This window comes from Nicotiana attenuata, unplaced genomic scaffold, assembly GCF_001879085.1.
Source record: "Nicotiana attenuata strain UT unplaced genomic scaffold, NIATTr2, whole genome shotgun sequence".
In the NCBI taxonomy this organism is placed as follows: domain Eukaryota; kingdom Viridiplantae; phylum Streptophyta; class Magnoliopsida; order Solanales; family Solanaceae; genus Nicotiana; species Nicotiana attenuata.
The window spans coordinates 59184-77107 of NW_017670250.1; the positions used below are offsets into that span (position 1 = coordinate 59184).

Consider the following 17924-nt stretch of genomic DNA (forward strand, 5'->3'; position numbering starts at 1 on the left):
CTGCCCTTTAATTGTTCTTGTTTTATTAAGCTCGAGGCTACATCAGCTCGAGGGCACCGTCCTCGCATTGGTTTTTTTACATTCTCGTCAATTCCTATCACTTATCTTTAAGTTAATCAATTGATATTTTGTGAAATCACGTAACCTTAAAACCACATTACAAGTTTAATTGTTACTCAATTTTTAGGGTAAACACTATTCTATATGAATTAGACTATAAATTTTATTTAACTATGAATTAAAAAATTAACAAATACCAAATCCTAAAAAAGTTGAATTTGTCTTCAATTAAATATCTTTTAAGTGACCTAGAAATTCTTTTCTACCGTCGAGTATAAAATATAATATAAGTGGCTGGAGGCATATTTTCTTTTAAAAGCTAGCTAATTGGATCCCAGAGTTTCAAAACATCTCTCTTCAACGAGTGAAGAGAGAGTGGAGAAGGAAACTATGGTGTTAGAATCTATCTCCAAGCTTCTTTATGCAGCAAGTAAGCTCTTTCTCCTTTCTCTTTTTTCTTGCGAGCTACATAGTTCTGTGTTTTGTTTCATTGACTTTGTTAGTATTCCAAATCCAGAAGAATTTGTAAGTTTTCAACTGCATGAAAGTCTACGTACAAGCCAAACTCTCCATTGTTACCAGTTCACACACACACAGATAAAGTTAAGGTAAAAGTAATTTGCTGTTACATACATATATATATATATACATATATATATATATATATATATATATATATAACCCGCAACCAATGTTTATACCAAATTAATAGTAACATGACATGTGACTTTTGTAAACTCTTCTATCACCTGACTATGGTTAATCAAGGGCATTCAATTCACCAGGTTATGAGATGCGGTTTTAGCTTTTACTGTCTCTTCTAAATTGGTTAGTTCTCGTCTTTCATTAAATACATTGTACGAGATAGAGGCAAATCCAGGAATTAAAGTTAGTAGATTAATTAAAAATGAGTGTAGTACTTCCTTGTCTCATATTATGTGTGGTGTTTCTCTTTTACATGCCCCTTAAGAAATACTCAATCCGTTTTAATTTATGTGAACCTGTTTGATTGGGCACGGAATTTAAGAAAAAATGAATACTTTTGAAATTCGTGGTTCTAAACAAGTCAAAAAGGGGCCAAGAGTATTTGTGTGGTTATAAAAGCTTCTCATTAATGGTAAAATTATAAGTTTAAGCTAAATTGTTACCAAATTCAGAAAGGGTTCATTCTTTTGGAATGGACCAAAAAGGAAATAGGTTCACATAAACTGGAAGAGATGAAGTATTAATTAGGGAAGGGATTGGACTATTCTACCCTTATTTATATCTTAAGATATAATCTCTCTTCATTGAATATTTATTTTATTTATGTGCTATCTCCATCTTCAAGAACAATTATTACTAAGGGTAAAAAAGAAAAAAAAAATCAATTTTGGCTTGAACTTCTAAAACGATAACTATTTTTAATAACCACGATTGTTAATATGAGACGGAGGTAATATATATTATAGTTTTTCCTGTATATGTATACCTAATTTAAATGGAAACAATAGTCCAATAAAACTCACAAAACTCGCTCTAAATCCGCCTGTGTTTATCCAGCAGAAATCAAAGGGAGGAAGCTGTATTAAGTCATTGTCTGTTTAAGAAGAAACAGAAAAATAAAAGAAAAGTTTTACATAGATACGGATTGGCACTGTAGAGACGTGATTGAAACGGTAAGGGTTATAAGAACAATTCGTATTGTATCATAGTGCTTTCTCTTTTATAGTAGTTTTGTCTTATGACAAATCTATCCGTCACTTATTGTAACTCTACGGTGACTTATAGGCTTATTATAACTCTAGGGTACTGATACAGCCAGTAAAAAAGCACAAAATTTCTTCGGCTTCGTCTTAAATTGGTATAACATTTTAATATTCAAGGTGTAGTCTAGTAGTCAATAAAGTGAATTGAAAACTACGAGGTCTTACATTTAATTCCAACGAAAGCAAAAATAAGATGGTTTTTTTCCTATATGTCCAAGCTTGAACGGATAGAATTACTCAGTATTTGTGCCGCCGAAAGAATTAGTCAATGTGCAAGTAAGTTCGCCCGAACACAACAATTATTAAAAAAAAAAAAAGTAAGTTGAACTAGATAGAGTGAAAAATGAAAAGGTGAAGAATGCAAAGATTGAGAAGAGAGCACAGGAGCCAGACAAGTGAACAGACATTATTATCTATACCATTTTCAAATCTAGATCTGGTAAGATTCGTTAGAGATTCCTAATATCGAGCTTGATACAGATTGACAGTAAATTTAGAATGTGTCAGACTTATTACGTGCATTGTTGAAAAGATTACCTTAATAGTATATCTTTTAATAATTACAAGTACAGAACAAGATTAGATTATACCTTAAAATAATTCCATGTACTGTCAGAACCAGTGACGAAAAAGTATAGATATATAACCTACATCTTAAACTAGAACTCACGTCTAAATCTTGGACACGCCATTGCTCAGAACAAAATTATACTCCCTCCGTTTCAAATTTAGAATAAAATTTGTGGTTTTAAAAGCCTAAGGGGTAAAACTTTGTGGGACCATGACTTTTGTGTGGTTAGGTAAAACAGGTAAAATAAAGAGTTTAAAATTGAATTATTTCTAAATTTATAAATGTGTCATTTATTTTGGAACAAACTAAAAAGGAAGTACCTCAATTAACATGAAACAGAGGGAGTATTAGAGAGTGCCCTGCATTTTTATTCAATATAACGCGTGGAGTTATACCTTTTCCATATTTATTTTTTCACTTCAATGACAGCTACATTTCCAGATCTTAGTTTGTGTTTACTTTTACTGATTTATTCAACTTCTGGCTCTTTTCTGTTTCAAGTTTCTAGATTTAGCTGAATGGTTGGATTACCAAAACAAGTTGTGAAAAACGGCCTTGCGCCATTACACAACCTATTTACTCCACCGAGCAATATATTTATCTGTTTTCAGTAAAACCATAATTATAAACTCTAGATCTTCAGTCAAGGAAAACGAAAAGAAAAAAAGAAAAAAAAAACCACTCAGCGCATTTCTTTATTTTCCAAGGTGATGGAACCAATCACTCGCAAATGCCATTCAAAAGAAGAACAATTAGAATAACCTAAGGTTTGGGAATGGTAGATTCACTACGAGACAAATATGAAGAAATCATATTGCGTTTTGTGTCTCTGATGGGATTTGAACCCTAGTCTCCAATGGCTTTCACCTATTTCATTGACCCACTAGGCTATACCCTTAGGTGCCACTGACACGTTTTTTGGAAAGTCGACTTCGTGTATGATCTTATGCCCTCTCCCTAACAAATTATAATGAACATTTGCATGCAAGATAGACTCGAACAAAGTAGTAAAGATGGATGACCAGATGAGTATTAGCTACCTGATGAGATAAGACAAAATCAAGAAGCTGCATCATAGAGTCTAAATATAAAAGCAGTAAAATTCATGAATACATTAATCTCTCTTCTGTTTAAGGTATACGTAAAGGGAAGTATATTTATCTGAACAGAATCAAATAATGATGAATAGAAATTGATGAAATTTTCGTATGGACTGCAGAGAAGAGATGCTAGTTGGTGAATCCTTTAATTTGATGACATAATGTTTCTTGTTTTGATCAGTGGCAGATGTAAATTCCCCTGAATTAAAGATTGCATGGGTGCAGCCAACGTCGCGCTGCTTGTGGGAGGACGCCAGCATCATTGTCCTACTTGGATTCCTAGGAATCTTACTGGTGGATTCACTCCTATGCAAATTCAGAAAGAAGGCAATGACTGTCGAGAAGTACAGTTTTGGAACAAAAGCCCGTGTTTCTTACATGTTTAGCATTATTTGCACGACTATATTATTGAGCACTCATCTCATAATGCTCTTAATGCTGCAAAAGAGAAACGGTGCTCACTGCCAATTCAGATTTCCAGTTCTTTCATCTGAGATTCTGCAATCAACATCATGGGCAGCCTCATTTGTCGTGCTCTGCAGAACTCTGAATAGGAATTACATCAAGTTTCCCTGGGTCCTTAGAATCTGGTGGATTTCCAGCTTCTTTCTGTCTCTTGCTCGTGCCGCTCTAGATGCCCATTTTGTCATCACAAGTGACGAACAACTCGGACTTTCTGACTATGTGGATATCCTTGGTCTTATTGCATCTGCCTGTCTTCTGGTGATCTCTATCAGAGGGAAGACAGGCATAATTCTTGACATCTCAGACAGCACAACTGAACCACTTCTAAATGGAAAGAATGAAAAGCATTCAGAAGCTAAAAGGGACAGTCCATATGGAAAAGCTACTCTTATCCAACTGATCACCTTCTCTTGGCTTAACCCACTATTTGAAGTTGGAGTCAAGAAGCCCCTTGACCAGGATGAAGTCCCAGATGTCGACTTCAGGGACTCTGCAAGATTTCTATCTGATTCCTTCGATGAAAGCCTGAAGTACGTAAAGGAAAAGGATGGAACCACAAACCCATCTATCTATAAGGCCATTTATGTATTTGCAAGGAAAAAAGCAGCAATCAATGCACTCTTTGCAGTTATTAGTGCAGGATCATCTTATGTAGGTCCCTACCTCATAGATGACTTTGTAAATTTCCTCAGTGAAAAGAAACTTCGGGGGTTAAGAAGTGGCTATCTTCTTGCACTAGCCTTTCTTGGTGCAAAAATGGTTGAGACAATAGCACAAAGGCAGTGGATATTTGGAGCTCGACAGTTAGGCCTTCGGCTCAGAGCTGCTCTGATATCTCACATTTACCAAAAGGGCCTGCTTTTATCAAGTCAATCACGCCAAAGCTATACCAGCGGAGAGATAATCAACTACATGAGCGTAGATGTCCAAAGGATTACGGATTTTATATGGTACCTTAACACAATATGGATGCTACCCATCCAGATATCATTGGCAGTCTATATTTTACACATGAATCTAGGAAAGGGGGCACTTGTTGCATTAGGAGCAACTCTGATAGTGATGACTGGCAACATACCCCTGACAAGGATCCAAAAGGGTTATCAAACTAAGATAATGGAATCCAAGGATGAAAGAATGAAATCCACCTCAGAGATTCTTCGAAATATGAAGACTATCAAACTTCAGGCATGGGATAGTTATTATCTCCAGAAGCTGGAAATCTTAAGAAAAGTGGAACATAATTGGCTATGGCAGTCACTAAGATTGTCAGCCCTAACTGCTTTTATCTTCTGGGGATCACCTACATTTATTTCAGTGGCAACATTCTCCGGATGTGTTATGATGGGAATTCCACTGACTGCAGGGCGGGTCTTATCTGCATTGGCTACATTTCGGATGCTTCAAGATCCTATATTCAATTTGCCAGATTTGCTAAATGTGATAGCACAAGCAAAAGTTTCTGCTGATAGAATTGCTTCCTTCCTACAGGAAGATGAGATTAAACCCGATGCAGTTGAATTTGTTCCCAAACATGAAACGCAAGTTGGGGTTGAGATAAAGAGTGGAAAATTCAGCTGGGACACAGAATCAAGAACCCCGACCCTTGATGGAATAGAATTACAAGCTAAGAGGGGAATGAAGGTGGCAATTTGTGGCACTGTTGGATCAGGGAAGTCAAGCTTGCTCTCTTGTGTATTAGGAGAGATGCCAAAACTGTCGGGGATTGTGAAGGTCAGCGGTGAAGTGGCATATGTTCCTCAGTCTCCTTGGATATTGACTGGAAATATCAAGGAGAATATTCTATTTGGAAAGCCTTATGACAGCGTTAAGTATGACAGAACGGTTGAAGCATGTGCTCTGAAAAAAGATTTTGAACTATTCTCTGCTGGTGATCTTACAGAAATAGGAGAAAGAGGGATAAATATGAGCGGAGGTCAGAAGCAGAGAATACAAATTGCTCGTGCAGTTTACCAAGATGCTGATATATATCTGCTTGATGACCCTTTCAGTGCTGTTGATGCTCACACAGGCACGCACCTCTTTCAGGTGTGTTGTTAAGCATGTCTATCAAATAGCAATTCTAGTTTTCAAACCTCATTATCCACCATCTGGTGCGAGGTAATGTTATGGTATTTAAGTACTGATATTTACAATTTCTTCATGGCGCAGGAGTGCTTGATGGGCGTTCTCAAGGACAAGACAATACTTTATATTACACACCAAGTTGAGTTTCTTCCTGCAGCAGATCTCATTCTGGTATGCAGGAAAACAGCATAAGTTTCAATTTGTTCCATTATTGCACCCAATTAATGTCATTTAACTGAGAGAGCATCTGCATAATTTATGAATCAGGCATCACCAACACAAAACAATGACCTGCCTATACAGCGACTCTGAGAATGAATCATATAAAAGAATTTCGCGAGCTTTAGTTATATATACTTGTCTATATGAACACATCAAAGCCCTTCCAAGAAGGTATTTCATATTCGAATAGACCTTGTAATCCTAAGAACGCAGGCTTTTTAGTTATGGGCCGAGAAGAAAAATTGGGACAGTCATTTTCAAACTCTAAACAATCCCAAAATAAAAAGATCTACTCCTTGATCAAATGTATACATGTTGCACTGTGCAAACAATCTTGAATTTGTTAGACCTTTCCAAGTATTTGGGGGTTGCTTATTCAGGATGCCAATAGTTAAACAATAATAGGGAGACTCTTTTGAATAATAATACCAAGACTCGTATAGAAGATACTTGATGCATCTTAAGATTTCTAGAATTTTGAACAACACTCAAAACTATGAGTTGAAAGAATTAAATTCAAAAATCTAACTCCTTAATATCGACAGGTGATGCAAAATGGAAGAATTGCACAAGCTGGTACTTTTGAAGAACTATTGAAACAAAATATTGGATTTGAAGTTCTAGTCGGAGCACATAACCAGGCTTTAGATTCAATTTTAACAGTTGAAAGCTCAAGTAGAGTATCTGAACATGCAATTACTGATGGTGACCTTCATACAGAAAGTAACACAAATGCAGAATTTCCAGTCACAAAGCAGGATTCAGAACACAATCTCTGCGTAGAGATAACAGAAAAGGATGGCAGACTTGTGCAGGATGAGGAGAGAGAAAAAGGAAGCATTGGAAAAGAAGTTTACTTTTCTTACTTGACCATTGTGAAAGGTGGTGCCTTTGTTCCAATAATTCTTCTTGCACAATCATCATTTCAAGTTCTCCAGATAGCCAGCAACTACTGGATGGCATGGTCATGTCCCACAGGTGATGCAGCACCAATAGCTGAGAAGATGAACTTCATACTTTTTGTCTATGTGCTGCTCTCTGTTGGAAGTTCCCTTTGCGTTCTAGTCCGGTCATCATTTGTCGCTATAACAGGCCTTCGAACAGCAGAAAAGCTCTTCAGCAACATGCTGCACAGCATCCTTCGTGCTCCTATGTCCTTCTTCGACTCTACTCCTGCTGGAAGAATCTTAAACCGCGTAAGTAACTCAATTTAGCTGATTGGGATTGGACAAGGGGACAGCAGATCAGCTGTAGTATATTTCCCTTGATCTGAAGATGTGTGGATTAAGCTAAGTACTTCACCATTAGATCCCTGAAACATGTTAAAAAGAAGTAACTAGTAAGAAACCAGACATGATAACAACTCTTCTTTTGTTTTTCCACAACTGCAATTTGCCTCTGAGAAGGAGAAACTGATCAAAGACAGATATTAAATGATAAGTCAGGGGATACATATCAGTTATATCTCATAGCTGCATAAAGCAAGTAGGATCTTTCACTGTACAGTCATGTGGTATTTGAATGTGTAACTCACAAGTTAATCCACAGAAAAGTATCAGAATAAGACAATCAAGATAATACCATGACAAAAACACAGTGACTGAAATCTAGCCATAACCTAAAGAACTTAAGGCTGAAAGTCAGTTTCTTCATTGATGCAATTCCATTGGATCGATCACTCAAGAACATATTATTACATGAACAGGTATCCACAGACCAAAGTGTTCTAGACTTGGAAATGGCAACCAAGTTGGGTTGGTGCGCCTTCTCCATAATTCAGCTTCTTGGGACAATTGCAGTCATGTCACAGGTCGCATGGGAAGTATTTGTCATCTTTATTCCAGTAACAGCAGTTTGCGTTTGGTACCAGGTAAGTAAGATGTACATGTTTTAGATTTCTAAAGGCTAAATATATTAAAACAAGAAGTTGCTGGTTTGTTTTGGGCAAAGAACTCTAGCGGTCAAGTAAGGGGAGGCCAACACTCTGATAAAACCAAGTTTGCTGCTAAAATAAGAAGTTCTCATCTAGCCACCTTGTAGAAGAGTTCTTGTATACATGATCAAGTGATGTTTTGGGAAAATATTAGTAAAATTATATTTAAAGATCAAAGGATGAACAAACCTTATATTTGTTGAAGATTTCAAAGATTTTCTTTCTAGTTTTTGTAAAATGTTAATTTAAGATACTATTGTTAAAAATGCCAGCAATACTACATACCAACTGCAAGAGAGCTTGCTCGTTTATCTGGAGTTCAAAGAGCTCCGATCCTCCATCACTTTGCAGAATCACTCGCAGGAGCAGCAACCATTCGTGCTTTCAACCAAAAAGATCGCTTTGCTCTTGCAAACCTTTATCTCATAGATGGTCATTCAAGGCCATGGTTCCACAACGTATCAGCGATGGAATGGCTTTCTTTTAGACTGAACCAGCTATCTACTTTTGTTTTTGCCTTCTCCCTTGTTCTGCTAGTCACACTCCCTGAAGGAATTATAAATCCAAGTAAGTATCAGAAATTGTTTTTCCTTAATGTTGTTATGTAGAGCACAAGTAGGAAACCAAGACATCAAAAGCACAAAACTGATGTCGCTTTATATTCTACAGGCATTGCAGGATTGGCAGTAACATATGGAATCAATCTGAATGTTTTACAAGCTTCAGTAATATGGAATATTTGTAATGCTGAAAACAAAATGATATCAGTTGAAAGGATTCTCCAGTATTCAAACCTTGCCAGTGAAGCACCTCTTGTGATTGAAAATACTAGACCATCAAGCACTTGGCCACAAACTGGAACAATTTCCTTCGAGAATTTGCAGGTAATGACAGTCTCACATAGCTTAGATCGAACTAGACTCAGTTATGAGGTTTGAATACCAGAAAGCCTTTAGTGATCAGGATGAAATGAATGAAGCTATGTTTGCCACAAAAACTGGCAGCAATATTATGTACTTGTTTAAAATAAACTTTTTAGCTGCCTGGCTTAAGATTTCCACCCTCTGATATCATCACCATACCTCTATCTGCAGATACGTTATGCTGAACACCTCCCGTCTGTTCTGAAAAACATCACATGCACATTGCCAGGAAGTAAGAAAGTCGGTGTTGTGGGCAGAACAGGAAGTGGTAAATCAACTCTCATTCAGGCCCTTTTCCGGATCGTAGAACCAAGAGAAGGAAGAATCATCATCGATGATATAGATATTTGCAAGATAGGCCTTTACGATTTGAGGTCAAGGCTTAGTATTATTCCTCAGGATCCAACAATGTTCGAGGGAACAGTTAGAGGAAACCTAGATCCACTAGCAGAGCACTCTGATACTGAAATCTGGGAGGTACTTATTGCACTGAGTATTGCACAAATAATTATGCAAAATGTCCACTTAAATTGACAGATTGTCTTATAAGTCATCTTTCCATGGTAACAAGCTAAAAACACAAAAAACTCGTTAACCCCTCTGGTAGGTCTTGTACTTGTTTTGCAAAGTCTAAATGATTGGAGTCTAAATGATTGGAGTATAAACCTTGACCAACTTCTATCATGTAGTCAAGAAAAAGGTGAAATTAACTAAAATATTAGTGATTTGGATTGTGAATAATGTGCAGTCATCTTCTTTTGTCAGGCTCTGGACAAATGCCAACTTGGTGATATAATACGTGGAAAGCCAGAAAAGCTGGAAACTACAGGTGAGAATAGAAATTTCTTGTTTTTTCTTATGAAAAGCAATCACGTATTTCCTTCTTGAAAGCTACTAATGCGATAAGTTTAACAGTGGTTGAAAATGGAGAGAACTGGAGTGTCGGTCAAAGGCAGCTTTTCTGTCTCGGAAGAGCCTTGCTAAAGAAAAGCAGCATTCTCGTTCTGGACGAAGCAACAGCATCAGTTGATGCTGCAACTGATGTAGTGTTACAAAAGATTATCAGTCAAGAGTTCAGAAATCAAACAGTTGTCACAATAGCTCACAGAATCCATACAGTCATTGATAGCGATCTTGTCTTAGTCTTGAATGAAGGTAAGTATTTTAATACATGTAATATCTCTCTAAGCTGCTAACTTCTTGATTCTAACTATATGGAATTCCTTCACTTTGTTAACAGGAAGAATAGCCGAATATGACACACCAGCAAAGCTATTGGAAAGAGAGGATTCTTTCTTCTCAAAATTGATAAAGGAGTATTCAATGAGATCCAAAAGTTTTAACAGCTTAGCTAAATTACAGGCTTGACCTTGCTTCCTACATTCTGGAAACGAACTTGTAGAGGCAGCAGTAGAAGCAAGAAATCATATTGGTAAGCTAAAGCTGAAAATTAAAGGTCTATATCAGCCTCAGCTACTAGCCTACTGTAGAGGTCAACTAAGCACCCTGACAGTACGTGCTTTTGGCTCATTTATATCACCATTCATAGGGAGTTGAAATTTTGTAAGCTTAGTTAAGTATAGTAAAGAAGCTTCTCTATTTAAAAGAACATTGCATGCAATATGAAGAATACACACCCCTAGCATTAAAGTTCTGTAACATTTTGTAAACCAAAAAATTCTGTGTAATCTAAATTGCACATTTAGTTGATGTCGCAAATAAAGAACCTTCCAAAATTCTCACGTGTTACTATCAGAGGGTAGTAACAAACAAAAAGTATAAGTTCAATAAGCAGGCAATTTTGATATTTATGTACTAATCAACTCCGAATAAACAGTTAACGAATTATTGAGCCAATTATCAGGAGAGCATCGGTGAGTGATAGAGGGATAGAAGTAACAACATGGAGATTCCATACTCAAATCCCAATTAAAACACTCAGTGTGGGTCCATCTACTCTAGCCTTCAGAGGTTTACCCCACAACTTTGATTTTCCATACAAAGTTAAAAAAGCATTGTGCTAGAGCAACAAAAACTTAACAGTTTCCAGCATTGAACATCCAAAGCAGACCAAAAGATCTTCTTACTTCATGCATGGGCGCCGGAAAATCACCTACATATATATTAGGTCAAATTTATTATATATATATATATTAAATGTTGAATCTCTTTGACTTCTTCGTATATTTACTTCTTTATATTTTGAATTACTATTGACTTCACGCCTCCCACCCAAGGGCAGATGTAGAGTTCAACTTATGGGTTCATCTGAAACCCAGTAGCATGGCTCGGACTGTGCTTAAGAAGTTCATTAAATAGTACAAATAATTGATTTAGAACCCGGTAAATCAAATCCGTTATGGTAGAATCCCGCACTTCGAACCTATAAAGTTATCCGTTGCATCCGCCTCTGCTCCCAAGTGTAGGGAAATGACACCGGAAAATAACAACACTGCAATAATATTATTTTGTAAGCATATACACTAATTGGCTTGAGTCGTGCTGGGCACTGTCCTAAGAAACTATTTCAGCAATGTGAAATGTCTCTCCAGGATTAAACAAGCCTACCTCTATTTGGGAGAATACAGGAATTAGCAAAATATTAAATTACAAACCCAGCTATTTAAAAGAGGGGAACAAAGAAAGTAGACTACAAAAGTTTAAGGAGGAAAGAAAAGGAAGTTGAAGAGGAACGAAAAGGCAAAGGAAAAGATGCTGATGATTGATGGCTATTTTGAAGGCCTATTTATAGGTTATAAGAGAAGCTTAGAGCATGACAAGCGTATAACACTTGTCTTGAATTTCCATGCAAGATTGCCACATGGAAGGACATTTGTCCAATTTTTGGAAATACACAACAGTTCCCCCACATATTTTCGAAAAATTCATACAAAGAGGAATAAGATTTGCTGGATTTGTATGGTCAAATGCAATAAGTTTGGTGTCTTTTGGATTATGAACCAAACTTAGACCAATAAACTTAACTCACAGAATTATTGGTGAAATATAATATTTTTATGAACCACTAATTCTTATTGTAAGTCAGAGATTTTATCAATCACATTTGACCCTCACAATTTTGTTGTTCAACGTGGTTTTGCGCCACTAGGCCATGTGCGTGCCTAGTTATTCATGAGAGCTCTAGAGACTACGCCAAAATCTCATAGGAGCGTCCTCACTCCATTCTCATATAGGTGAATTCATCAAGTGTATACTGCTTTTAAATACACCATCCATAAGAACTATGAATTTTATTAAGAGTTTTAACTCATCCTCTCAATTAGTAGCAGTTAAGCATTCTCCTTTACTGCTTCAGTGCCAATATCGACTTGTTATTACCCATATGAACCTACTTCATGGGATCTCCAATCACATAGGTTGGGTTACCATCTCTATTGACAACATGTCGGCCTTAACCCCACTCTTTTAAGGTTTGAAGAATTAATTTTCTTCCCGCTGGTTTAGTCAGAGGATTGGCCAAATTAATTTATGACTTCACATAACAATGGAAATTATTCCATCTCTCAGCAGCTGCTTTATGACATCATGTCTCAATTTCATGTGTCTACTTTTACAATTATAAGATTTATTCTATGCTATAGCTATTGCCGCTTGGCAATCACAATGTATAAACAGAGGAGGCAATACGTCCTTTATTGAAGGGATATTAGCTAAGAAGTTTCTTAGCCACTCACCCTCAGAACCAGCTAACTCCAGAGCTACAAACTCTGATTCCATAGTCGATCTAGCAATGATCGTCTGTTTAGCTGATTTCCATGATATTGCACCACCACCAAAGGTGAATACATAACCACTAGTGGATTTTGTTACATCCGAATCAGAGATCCAGTTTACATCACTGTACCATTCTAAACTAGAAGGAATTCCACTATATAGGATACCATAATTCATGGTTCCTCTCAAATATTTCATTAGTCTATCCAATGCACATCAATGCTCTCTGTTGGGATTATGAGTTTATCTACTCAGTCTACACACAGCATAGGCTATATCAGGCCTTGTAAAATTCATTAAATGCATCAAACTCCCAATAATCTGCGCATATTTAGACTGAGCAAGTGGGTCACCATTATTCTTTTTCAACTGAGAGTTAGCATCAAAAGAAGTGCTCACAGATTTGACATTAAAATATTCAAACTTGTGTCTCAACATAATGTTCTTATGACAACATTATTCCATCTTCACTCCTTATAACTTTAACTCGCGATATTGTATTTACTTTACCCAGATCTTTCATATCAAAATTAGCAGGCAAAAATAATTTAGTACTTTGCATAATATCTAAACTTGTACCAAATATAAGCATATCATCAACATATAGACATATTATCACATAATCATTGTCTACCATTTTAGTATAAACACATTTATCCACCACAACGGAAGAAAAATCGTCTCTCAGTAAGGCTTGTTCAAATTTTTCATATCACTGCTTAGGAGCTTGTTTAAGGCCATAAAGAGATTTACTTAATTTATGAACTTTGTTTTCTTGTCCAGGAATGACACAGCCTTCAGGCTGAACCATATAAATTTCTTCTTCTAAATCACCATTTAAAAAAGCTCTTTTGACATCCATTTGATGGATAAAAAGCTTACGTATTGAAGCTAAGGCAATCAAAACTCGAATAGAAGAACTTCTAGTCATTGGTGCAAATATATCAAAATAATCTATTTACTTTTGAGAAAATCCTTTTGCTACTAACCGAGCTTTATATTTATCTAAAGATCCATCAAGATTAAATTTCTTTTTGAAAATCTATTTACAACCAATAGGTTTTACACCAAGAGGTAAATCAGTTAAAATCCATGTATTATTTTCATAATGGAATCAATTTTAATTTTTATTGCCTCTTCCCAATAACTAGCTTCTGAAGAAGTTATAACTTCAAAATAATTTGATAGTTCATTATCGACAAGAAAAATCTGAAAATCATTTTCAGAAGAAAAATATTCTTTCCTACACCTTTTACTCCTTCTCAGTTCCTCGTGAGAGGTAATTTCATTATTTATTTTAACAGGTGTATAAGAAATTTTATTAGACAGTGGATAAATATATTCAAAGAACTCGGCATTCTTTGTCTCAATTATAGTATTGCAATCAAGCACATCACTTTTTAAAATAAGAAATCTATATGCAGTACTATGTTCAGCATATCCAATAAGCATGGAATCAGCAGCTTTAGAACCTATTTTTCTCTTTTTAGGTTCAGTCAAAAGAACATTAGCAAGGCACCCCCGCACTTTTAAATATTTCAAGTTAGGTTATAACCCCTCCACAATCCATATGGAGTTTTGCCAGTTCTTCTATGTGGTATTCTATTTTGTAAGTGACATGCAGATAAAATAGCTTCACCTCACAAATTATCAGGAGCATTAGAACTGGCTAACATGGAGTTCATCATCTCTTTCAATGTTCTATTTTTTCTTTCAGCTACTCCATTTGACTAGGGTGAATAAGGCGGAGTTACTTCATGAATGATTCTATTTTTTTCACAAAAATCATTTAAAAATAAATATTCTCCACCTCTATCAGATCTAGTTTTATTGACTTTTCTACTAAGTTGATTTTCAACCTTAGTTTTATAAGAAATAAAAGCATTAAATGCATCATCTTTATTTCTAAGAAAATACAACTTAGTATATCTAGAAAAATCATCAAAAAAAGTCACATAATGTCTTTTACCACCTCTAGTCATAGTTTGCTTTGAATCGCCTAAATCAGTGTGAATCAAGGATAACAATTCAGTTTCTCAATTTACAAAAAAACAAGTCTTTCTAGTACTTTTAGCTTCAGCACATATTTCACATTTGTCAATATTATTTGAGTCTAAACCAGATATTAATCCTAGTGACTGCATTTTCTTTATATACGCGACATTAACATGTCCTAGTCTAGCATGCCATAAAGAAATAGACCCAGCCATATAAGCAGAAGTAGATACATTTCCATTGATAATATCATAAATATTACGTACAAAGAGTCCTCGGTTACATTAGCCCTTTCCTACAAACACATTGTTTTTGGTCATTATGATCTTATCAGATTCAAATGACACTTTCACTCCAGCTCTTCCCAACAAGGATACAGAGATCAAGTTTTCCCTCATAGTAGGAACATGCAGTACATCAACAAGGGCTAAAGTTCTTTCGAAGTGAGTTTCAGGAGAACTTTACTCTTACCCAAGACTTTGGTAGTACTTGAGTCTCCAAGGTAGACCTCTTCTCTATCATCCTCTACAGGAGTGTAAGAGTAAAATGCTTCTCGATTTGCACAAATGTGCCGAGTAGCCCCAGAATCTACCACCCATTCTTTTGCATGTGCTACAATGTTTACTTGAGAAATGACAGCAGCAATAATATCACCTCCTTCAACTAAGTTAGCCTTAGGAGTATTAGTTTTTCCTTTGTTATTTCCTGCTCTGCACCTGCACTGTGAGGCATGATGGCCTGGTTTTTCAAAAACAAAACAAGAGCTTTTTTTTTCTTTTAAGGTTAGGATTTTTAGGGTTGTAACCTTGAGACTTATTCTCGTACCTTTTGCGGTTGTTGTTGCTGCTTTGCACTAAATTTACTTTAAGAGCTGTCATCCTAGCTTTGGCGGATTTTTCTGTTGGAATCTTCAATTAAAATGTGGGTCACAATTTCCTCAATGGTGAAATTTTTCTGTTTGTGCTTTAAGTTGTTTTTGCAGTCACTCCATGAGTCAGGCAGCTTCTCAATCAGCACTCCAGCAGCAAACTTATCTGGTAATGACATCCCCTCGGCCTTCAAGTCTTCTAGCAATTTTTGATATTCGTTGATTTGCACGTTCATCTCTTTATCATCTCTTATATGTCATTGATAAAAAATTTCTACTACAAAATTTTATTTTGTAGCATCTTCAGCAGTAATTTTTTAATTAAGCCTTCCCAGATAGCTTTTGCTTCCTTATAACTACAATACACGTCAAACAATTCATTTGAAATAGTTGTAATATAGTATGACGGCACATAGCTTGTTAGCATGTCGCCATGATTTCATTATTTTATTATCAGTGTCTGGACTAGGTTGTATGCAGCAGTGCATGTGCAACACCATGGACATCAAGCAGTGAGAAAATACGTTTTTGCCAACGCTTGAAATTTTTATTGGCGAAAATTTCGATAGTTGACACATCTGGAAATGGCATGGCATATGATAGTGCAACTGAAATTGGGGTAGCGGAGGTAGCGCCACTATTGGTAGTATCACTAGTATTTTCAGCATCAGTGTTGCTTGCCATAGTTTCTTAGATAGTAGGGAAATGACACCGGAAAATAAAAACACTGTAATAATATTATTTGTAAGCAGATACACGAATTGGCTTGAGTCGTGCTGGCCACTGTCCTAAGAAACTATTTCAGTAGTGTGAAATGTCTCTCCAGGATTAAACAAGCCCACCTCTATTTGGGAGGATACGGGAATCAGCAAAATATTAAATTACAAACTCAGCTATTTCAAAGAGGGGAACAAAGAAAGTAGACTACAAAAGTTTAAGGAGGAAAGAAAAGGAAGCTGAAGAGGAAGGAAAAGGCAAAGGAAAAGATGCTGATGATTGATGGTTATTTTGAAGGCCTATTTATTGGCTATAAGAGAAGCTTAGAGCATGACAAGCGTATATCACTTGTCTTGAATTTTCCATGCAAGATTGCCACATGGAAGGACATTTGTCCAATTTTTGGAAATATTACAACACCAAGTCCCACCTACCTACCCACCCCGTCATGGAAGTTAAAAATTTCCCTTTCAACATTGAACAATTAGCATAAAATAAACAACAAGATATGTATTATGGTTCATCAATTGATATGATACAGACACATTAATACAACAAAGATACAGACTAACTCTTCGGTAATTCTAAAAGTGCAATGAATTGAAGAAATTCATCAAAGATCAAGTCTTCTGTGTCTAAATTGTTACAAGGAATCTGAGGGATAATCGAGTTTTACCTGACTGAATCAAAACAAGAGGGACACCCAACTATATACGCACTTGCTCCATTAGGCTTTGACTTGAAAATGCAAATGTATTGACTATTTCCGTCGGCAGTAAAGCCTATTGCAATTCCAATGGTGTGTATTTTCTGTGGGAACGTAGAATGAGATTTGAGAATAGATGATAACCGTAAGAAGTCGACGCTGTGTGAATTTTTTTTATTTTTAACAGCTTGTTTGGATGGACAATGGTTGATACATGTCAAATATTTGGATAAATTATATTATTTGCCCTCATTTCATGATGTCACATCCTAACAATATAAAGAATAGACTTACAATATTACTAAAAATATAGAATACGAAGTAGAAATATTATATATAAAAGTAGAGTAAAGGATAAAATATAATTATTTAATAATAAAGAATGGCAAGATGAGAGAAAAAACCAAGGTAACAATGCGACTATACTAAATCTATGGTTACATAAAGTGGCATTTTTCGTCGTTACGTAACGACGAATTTAACGACACGATACAATAAAATTTAAGTAACAATCAAATACTAATATTTCTATAAAGTTCGAAACAAAACAAAAACAAAGAGGAAAATGTCAACTACTCGGCATGAACTTTAAGAGAGAATATGAAGATTTTTAAAACATGTGTTCCTAAATAAGTTGTAATATTTGTGCCGCTATAAATTTTGTGAAACTTGTGTAGTTAAATATGGCATAATATTTGTGTGGCTATAAAAGCTTCTCATTGAGGATAGATTAGAAATTTAAGTTAAATTATTTTTAAATTTTAGAAAAATTATTTTTTTTGGAAAGAACCAA

General features: G+C 35.7%; 1 protein-coding gene and 1 long non-coding RNA gene across 3 annotated transcripts; one reads left to right on the plus strand and one right to left on the minus strand.

The window, feature by feature from the left end:
- Nucleotides 1-368: 368 nt before the first annotated feature.
- Nucleotides 369-10820, plus strand: LOC109236677 (putative ABC transporter C family member 15). Of its 2 annotated transcripts, none has more exons than XM_019402871.1 (11): nucleotides 369-490; nucleotides 3661-5993; nucleotides 6117-6203; nucleotides 6800-7450; nucleotides 7960-8124; nucleotides 8460-8754; nucleotides 8857-9071; nucleotides 9282-9587; nucleotides 9876-9939; nucleotides 10026-10265; nucleotides 10351-10820. In XM_019402871.1, the coding sequence occupies exons 1-11, from the start codon at nucleotides 451-453 to the stop codon at nucleotides 10476-10478; spliced, it is 4524 nt and encodes a 1507-aa protein (XP_019258416.1). In that variant the 5' UTR covers nucleotides 369-450; the 3' UTR covers nucleotides 10479-10820. The 2 variants fall into 2 exon arrangements, with proteins under 2 accessions (XP_019258416.1, XP_019258417.1); XM_019402872.1 differs by lacking the exon at nucleotides 369-490 and adding an exon at nucleotides 578-668.
- Nucleotides 10821-15278: 4458 nt separating this feature from the next.
- Nucleotides 15279-17298, minus strand: LOC109236672. Its single transcript, XR_002069527.1, has 2 exons — nucleotides 17102-17298; nucleotides 15279-16064 (listed from the first exon to the last, which is right to left on the minus strand). It is a non-coding gene; the product is annotated as an uncharacterized LOC109236672 (long non-coding RNA).
- Between the last annotated feature and the right edge of the window lie 626 nt (nucleotides 17299-17924).

Excerpts from the sequence above, each read along its gene's own strand:
- LOC109236677 (XM_019402871.1), top strand. The coding sequence starts at position 451 with ATGGTGTTAGAATCTATCTCCAAGCTTCTTTATGCAGCAA. Across the intron at positions 5,994-6,116 it reads CAGGCACGCACCTCTTTCAG|GAGTGCTTGATGGGCGTTCT; the intron begins GTGTGTTGTTAA and ends TTCATGGCGCAG. Across the intron at positions 8,755-8,856 it reads TGAAGGAATTATAAATCCAA|GCATTGCAGGATTGGCAGTA; the intron begins GTAAGTATCAGA and ends TATATTCTACAG.